Genomic DNA, 7,535 nt, shown 5'->3' on the forward strand with positions numbered 1-7,535 from the left:
TACTTTTATTTCGCCTAAATGTGTTGACAGGTTGGACTACTAGATCAAATAAATTGATTTGAGGTACATGTTTCATTAATGGTATTTCGCTGATTTCTATTAATGGTATTCCGCTAATTACTTTTATTTTGCTGATTTCTATTAATGGTTCGATGACTACTTTGTGGGTTTGTTTGAATTGTTTGATGACTATCTATGTTAAGAATTTTAGGATGGATTTAGTCTATCTACCATTGAATAAACTCGATGTTATCCTCAAAATGAATTGGTTGGAGTTCAACCATGACATATCAATTGTTTTAACAAGTCAGTGTCATTTCCAGAATTCGATACAAGTGGCGAGTTGTTTGTGTCTTCTAAGCAAGTGGATGAATTCATGAAGAATGATGCTGAGGTGTTTGTGACATTAGCTTTTATGAAGGCTAAAAGCAAGGTTGTGATGGGCGAATTATTAATGGTGTGCGATTTTCTAGAAGTGTTTTCAGATAAAACCAGTGATTTGACGTTGGAGCGCGAGGTTGAGTTTGCCATAGACTTCGTACACGGTTCTAATCATGTGGTTTATCACGTAGTAAGATGTTATTGTATATGGTATAACTTTCTAGGCATATTGGGAATTATTGGAAGCCAAATTTGGAGTTCAAGTGGACTCACATGACCAAAATTGGGTTTTTTGCCTTCTGGTGCAGGGTGACCTGCGTCACCCAGATTATGAGTTGCTCGTCATGCACTGTGGAACGCTGACGGACGTCAGTGCGATCACGGGGAGAGTGTCATCTTCTCCAGACTTGATTTTCCAATTTAGTTGTCACTATAATGACTAGCTGGGAGTTTTAAGCTGGTGACGAGCATCACCATGGTGATGGGTTACTTGTCATGCTTTTAGAAGGGGAGTTCTCGTCCCTGTTTGTGTAGTTTGAGCTATTAGTTCGAATTTACGATGTGGTTCTGATGTTTTGAAGATAAATGGCTATTGTTTGGCCGTGTAGGTGTTGTTAATTAATTATTATAAACTTAATTAATGATTTTAGAATTATCATTGTTGGATGATAATTGAATTACTTAAATGGCTACTATTTGGCCGCGTAAGTTTCAAAGAATGTTACATTAGAGGAAAAAATGTATTGTTGAAGTTAAGGACAAAAACAATTATATCCTTTTTGGAGACATGAGTAGCCTAGAAAATATCATTTGAGATCTTTGGAAGAACTTTTGTATTTACCTGGACTAAGGTAATTAACATAACATATGCCACAAAGACACAAAGAGAAAGGGGGTAGATATCATATTGTATGTTCATGGTAGAGTATGGAATCAGATCTTGAAGGACCGATAAAGGTATTTTGTTGATAAGGTGATAAGCTGTGAGAAAAGCATCACCCAAAAACCGAGAAGGAACATTATGGTGAAGTAAAAGGATTTGTGTTGTTTCAACTAAATAACGATTGATGAATAATTTTTTGTGATGTTAAAAAAGATTGAAACTAGGATGACATATATTCACGATCCTTATCAGTGCTTAAAATTATAATGGGAGTTTAAAAATGGTTTTAAATTTTAGCATAAAATTCTTGGAATATATGGAACACATCTTAACGGTTTTTCATTAAAAATAACCAAGTACATCATGAAAAAATATTAGGTTACGAAGTAATGATATCCTAAAGTTGACTTGACACGACTAAGACCCAAATTATCATAATGAACTAAAGAAAAAGGTGATGTAACTCTTTTAATTAACTCATTAACAATAGGGGTGACAAGTATGTTTGCCTAATTGACACGACTGACACTCAAATCACGCAAGCTTAGAAAAACGGTGAACTAAAAGACGCAATTTATTTAGGCTAAGGTGATCCAAATATTGAATTATAAGGCATTGAGAAGCAATAAAAGCACTTACCATCGGTGGTGTTAGATGATATAATCCATCATACTCACTCCTTGTTCCAATGGTCTGTCCTGCACGTCGATCCTGCACATAAATGGAATTCAATAAACTAAACTAAACAATCAAGAGTATGAGTGAACTTTTTAACTAATATTAGATTGAAAGGACAACCAAGAATATAGAGCACAAAATCTAAAAATATGTTTGTAAGTTGGTGTGCCTAACCAAGGACTTCAATTTTGATTTTAGAGCTATCTACCACAGTGGCAGAAGGCAAAGAATCAGAGTAAGACAAGTGAGATAAAAGAAATTTATTACTTGTCATGTGATCAGAGGCACCAAAGTCGAGGATCCAAGGACTAAGGGAGGAGGTTTTAAAGACAAAGGCCACAAGATTAGCAGATGGAGCAACAGTGGCAGAAGATGATGGTTGATGAACTGCTTTTGTGTTAGTCGATTCAGCGACAGCAACAACCCTAGGTTGTCGTTGTTGTTCTCTTGCCTTTGTACGACATGCAGCTTCAATATGGTTGTAACGATTGCAATAGTTACGACGAATACCATGGTGTTGGCCACTGCATATTTCATTTCGTCCACCACGACCATGGTATTGGGAGGCAAGCACAAATGATTCAATGGATTTCCTGATTAGTTCCTCACATGGAATAAGCGGAATTTTTGTAAACATGATGGAATCAGTGTCTCCCATGAGAGTTGATGGCTGGAAAATATGCGAACAATGTCAGTCGTTAGTGGGGAGAACAATGACGGTCACGAAAAATGGCAAAACAGGGCGAAAGCATTCTGGAACATGAACTTCTGTATATCGAAAAGAAAATATAAGTGTAGATTTGGAATCAGGACAGGAAACCAAGCAAGTCGGTGAAAATGAAGACCGAATCGGATCACGGATGCACTGTCACACATGGCAGAGAGGGAGGCGTGTGAGGATCACGTGCAAAAGCTTTGATGACACATAAGAGCGTGTGAGACAGTGGTTGACGACGACCAGATCAGAGTAGGTGATTCTGCCTGTGGGGGTGGTATGCCAGGAAGCCGATGGAATCAGTGGCAGCAATATTGTGGTGACCAAAAAATGGCAGAAAATAATGATGCCGAAATGAGTCACCCAAAAAAGGATTTCATCGAAAAGACCAAAAAATGGCAGAAAATAGTGATGCCGAAATGAGTCACCCAAAAAAGGATTTCATCGAAAGACACTGGATCAACCGGGTAAAGTACGACGAACAATTGAATCTCAACAAGCTTTGGATATCATATAAAATTATAAGAGAGTGAGAGACATTTGAATACACTATGTGTTTAAAAGTACTACGGAGACTATATATATATATATATATATATATATATATATATATATATATATATATATATATATATATATATTCAATTACATGATATAGTTGCTAAAACAATCACAAAAATTGAATTTTACGTGTTATTTGCCTCATTAGATTAATTAAGGTCGTTACTGACATTTTGACGGAAAGGATTAAGAAAACTAAATTTGTAAAGTTAAGTCATCAAAATGATCACCGTTAATGGATCAAACTGAACCCTAGTCAAAGATAAGAAATATAAAAAAATTAAAAAAAAACCGTTTTTTGTCTAAAATATAGTAAAATTGAGAGCTTTTATAATTAGCATTTAACATGTTGCAGAGAGAGAACGTTTATGAAATTGTGTGTTGTAAACATTCCTCAATCGCTAACTGTCTATTTAAATAGATAACTAAGGAAAATTTCCAGTTTCAAATTACCCTCAACAATTAACATTTTAAACACCTCTCTTATAGGTAAAAAGTAAAATACTTTTACAAATTTATTGATACAAAACTCTTTTACTACTCTTATATTTATAGTGTTATAATATATATAGAGAGAGACTCAATCACGTAAATATCGATATATTGATTGCACCTTCTCAATTATGAGTAATATCACTCTGCAATATTTGATTAAGGAAGCCTTACTGGTATCACTGACACCGTTGTCATAACTGATTTAATTCAGCTTGCTACCTTGATTTCAGTTGTGGTCACGAAAGAATCACGAAAATTAGTGGGCCACAAGGTTATTGTTATAATTAATTTCACATGGAAAGTTAGACGATGCTACTAAAAGTGGTGGTTGAAATATCAACTACTAAATTTATGGCATTTGTACTAAATGACATGTGTAATGCGTTTTTATTGGTTTCATGATTCTATAAATAAAGATGCACGCTGTGATCATTTTCTCACATTCTCAAAGCATAGTTCAATCTATATTTCTTTCAAGCTTGTTGAATCATGGCTCTTCGTGGAAAGCTAGAAGTAGATATTGAACTCAAGTCTAATGCCGACAAGTACTGGCAAACCATAAGGGATTCTACAACTATATTCCCTAAGGCATTTCCACATGACTACAAAAGCATTGATGTTCTTGAAGGAGATGGTAAAGCTCCTGGTTCTGTCCGCCATTTCCATTACGCCGAAGGTAAAACTTACAACCATGATTGTATTTATTTATGCTTCTCAACAATTGTAATCGTAAATTTTTATGTTCTAATCTTTGGTTGTTTATTCATATTGTAGGCTCACAGCTTGCGAAATCGTCGAAAGAGAGGATCGAGGCGGCTGATGATGAAAAGAAGATAGTAACCTATTCTATTGTTGAAGGAGATCTTCTTCAGTACTACACAAAATTCTTGGGACATATAGCTGTTATACCCATTGGAGAAGGATGTGAGGTGAAATGGACTGCTGAATATGTCAAAACTAAGCATGATATTCCTGATCCAACTATTGTCAAAGATTTTGCTGTCAAGAATTTCCTTGAGGTGGATGACTATATTCAAACACTTGCATAGAAGTTCAATGTATTTCATGAATTCAAGGACAAGCTTGTTTATTTTAATAAAATAATGTAATGGGTTAATAAAATTGTTGTTGGGTTATGACTCTGTCCTATGCTGTTGTTGGGTTAATAAATTGTTGTATTTAATATTTCGTATGTGTGTAGTTATGATTCTGTCCTTCATTGTTGTTGGGTTAATAAATTGTTGAACTATTTCATCTTTATTTGTATTCTAGTTATTATTTAATTTTCTTTGTATCCTCTTTTATACATACTGAGTAATAACCAAACAGACCCGGGACTTACCTTAAACAGGTAAAGTCTTTAATGAATCATTGAATTCAACACTGTATCAAAATTTATGGTTCTGCAGCTGCTGCATTATATTGTTAAGCAATTAATTGGAAAGACTCAAATTGTCTCCCAGTCGTTGTCGTTTCTTTCTCTCAATTTGAATCATCATGGCTTTCTTGTTGAGTTGTGCTACTTTTTGATCAAGGTCAATCTCCAGGTCATTCTTCTGACGAGTGACTGGATTAACGCTTAGCAGTAACTCTTCATTTTCTTTCTTCGGCCTTTGAATGATTGTCTTGAATTCATTGAACTTCTCAATAGGGACTTGAGTTGATTTAGCAGGTCGTGCATTCATGGAGGATTCAATAGGAAAAGGTAGGAGGATTTCTTTGACTCTTTCTCTAACCCATTGTGTGTATGGTTCTTTTGTTATACAATTTTTCTTACCCAATTCAGCTTTTCCTTGACGATAATGTTGGTGCAAAGGTAGAATAAAAGATGAATATTCTATTAAGAGAATGACGGCTACAAAAAAGGATTAAAAGTTACAATGATTGACACCCTATTTATAAGCTAAAACTAGGGTTACTACAATAGGATAAAATACTAAAATACCCTCTAACAAACTTAGGGGCTAAGAAAATAATACAATTTAAATATGAATTAAATCTAATAAAATCTAATACCATCCCTTAATTCATATTCCATCAAAACTTGTAACACCAATTTCATCCCTTAATATGAGAAATTGGTCAGTCTTGATAGCTTTCGTCAGAAAATCTGCCAACTGCTTCTGAGTGCTGCAGTGTACAACTTCTAACACTCCCCTCTGAACTTGATGTCTCAGAAAATGATACTTGGTCTCAATGTGCTTGCTTCTCCCATGCAACACTGGGTTTCTGGCAAGATTGATTGCAGACTTGTTGTCAATCATCAGCTTCAGAGGTTTGTTTACTTTAATCTTCAGATCCTGCAATAGATTCAGAATCCACACAGCTTGGCATGCAGTAACAGCACCTGCAATATATTCAGCTTCACAAGTTGACAACGCCACAACAGGTTGCTTCTTGGAACACCAAGAAATGGGACCTCCCAGAAATTTGAATAAGTACCCAGACGTACTTCTTCTGTCAACTCTGTCTCCACACCAATCAGAATATGAATAACTCAGAAGTTCTGACTCATCCTTTCTTCCAGAAGGAAATAATAATCCATACTTCAGAGTTCCCTTGATATACCTCAGAATCCTGACTGCAGCTTGGTAATGGGACCACTTAGGTTTACTCATGAACCTACTAACCATCCCAACTGAATAGCAAATATCAGGTCTGGTATTGCGCAAATACCTCAGAGAACCAACTAACTGTTTGAAGGTTGTAGCGTCCACATCCTTTCCATCAGAGTCAGAATCCAGCTTCTGATTTGTATCAGAAGGTGTGACAGCAATCTTACAATTCTCTAATTCAAATCTCTTCAGAAGTTCTAATTCATACTTGAGCTGATGCAAAATAATACCTTTCTCAGAGTATCTGAACTCCATCCCTAGAAAGTATGTCATTTTGCCTAAATCAGTCATTTCGAATTCATTCATCAGAACTTTCTTGAACTTAGCTATCTCCTGTTCAGAACTTCCAGTCAGCAGTATATCATCAACATATAAGCATACCAGAGTCATATTTCCTTCAGAAGTATGCTGAACATAGACACCGTACTCCATCTCACATTTCTGAAAGCCTTGCTTCTTGAAAAAAGAATCAATCTTCTTATTCCAAGCTCTGGGCGCTTGTTTCAATCCATATAGAGCTTTGTATAATCTGTACACCATCCCTTCCTGATTCTTTTTCACAAATCCAGGAGGTTGTGACACGTAAACTTCTTCTTCTAATGGACCGTTCAGAAATGCAGATTTTACATCTAAATGCATCAGAGGCCAATTCCTGTTAGCAGCTATTGCAATCACCATTCTGATTGTTTCATGTCTTGCTACAGGTGCAAACACTTCAGAGTAATCCAGCCCAGGTTTCTGTAGAAATCCTCTGGCTACCAACCTTGCTTTATGTTTGCCAATTGAACCATCTGGCTTTAACTTCTGCTTGAAAACCCATCTGACGCTGATGGCTTTCTTGTCTTTTGGAAGTTCTGTCAGCTTCCAAGTCTTGTTCCTCTCTATAGCATCAAGTTCTTCTTTCATGGCCTTCAGCCAGAGCTTCTGCTTAAGAGCCTCTTCTGTACTTATGAGTTTAGAGTCTACTAACATGGCACACTGAATAACTTCTCCTTCAGAGTCTACTTCAGTGTCTTGCAGCATGTCAAATTCTGCATATCTTCTGGGGATGTTTCTGACTCTTTGTGGTCTCTGAACTTGTTCAGAGTCTTCAACTTCAGAGTTTCTACCTTCAGATGGTTGACTTCCTCCAGAGCTTTGACCATCTGAAGGTTCTGGCATATTTCCAAAGTCTGAATTGCCAAAGAGGATTAATAGAGCCTGAGGC

General features: G+C 36.1%; 1 protein-coding gene across 1 annotated transcript; it reads left to right on the forward strand.

Moving 5' to 3' along the window:
• Positions 1 to 4,126: 4,126 nt before the first annotated feature.
• LOC127119359 (MLP-like protein 423) lies at positions 4,127 to 4,973 on the forward strand. Its single transcript, XM_051049588.1, has 2 exons — positions 4,127 to 4,389; positions 4,488 to 4,973. Exons 1-2 carry the CDS (start codon positions 4,203 to 4,205, stop codon positions 4,760 to 4,762), a joined length of 462 nt encoding a protein of 153 aa, XP_050905545.1. The 5' UTR covers positions 4,127 to 4,202; the 3' UTR covers positions 4,763 to 4,973.
• Positions 4,974 to 7,535: the final 2,562 nt, after the last annotated feature.

Source organism: Lathyrus oleraceus, chromosome 2 (genome assembly GCF_024323335.1).
Source record: "Lathyrus oleraceus cultivar Zhongwan6 chromosome 2, CAAS_Psat_ZW6_1.0, whole genome shotgun sequence".
In the NCBI taxonomy this organism is placed as follows: domain Eukaryota; kingdom Viridiplantae; phylum Streptophyta; class Magnoliopsida; order Fabales; family Fabaceae; genus Lathyrus; species Lathyrus oleraceus.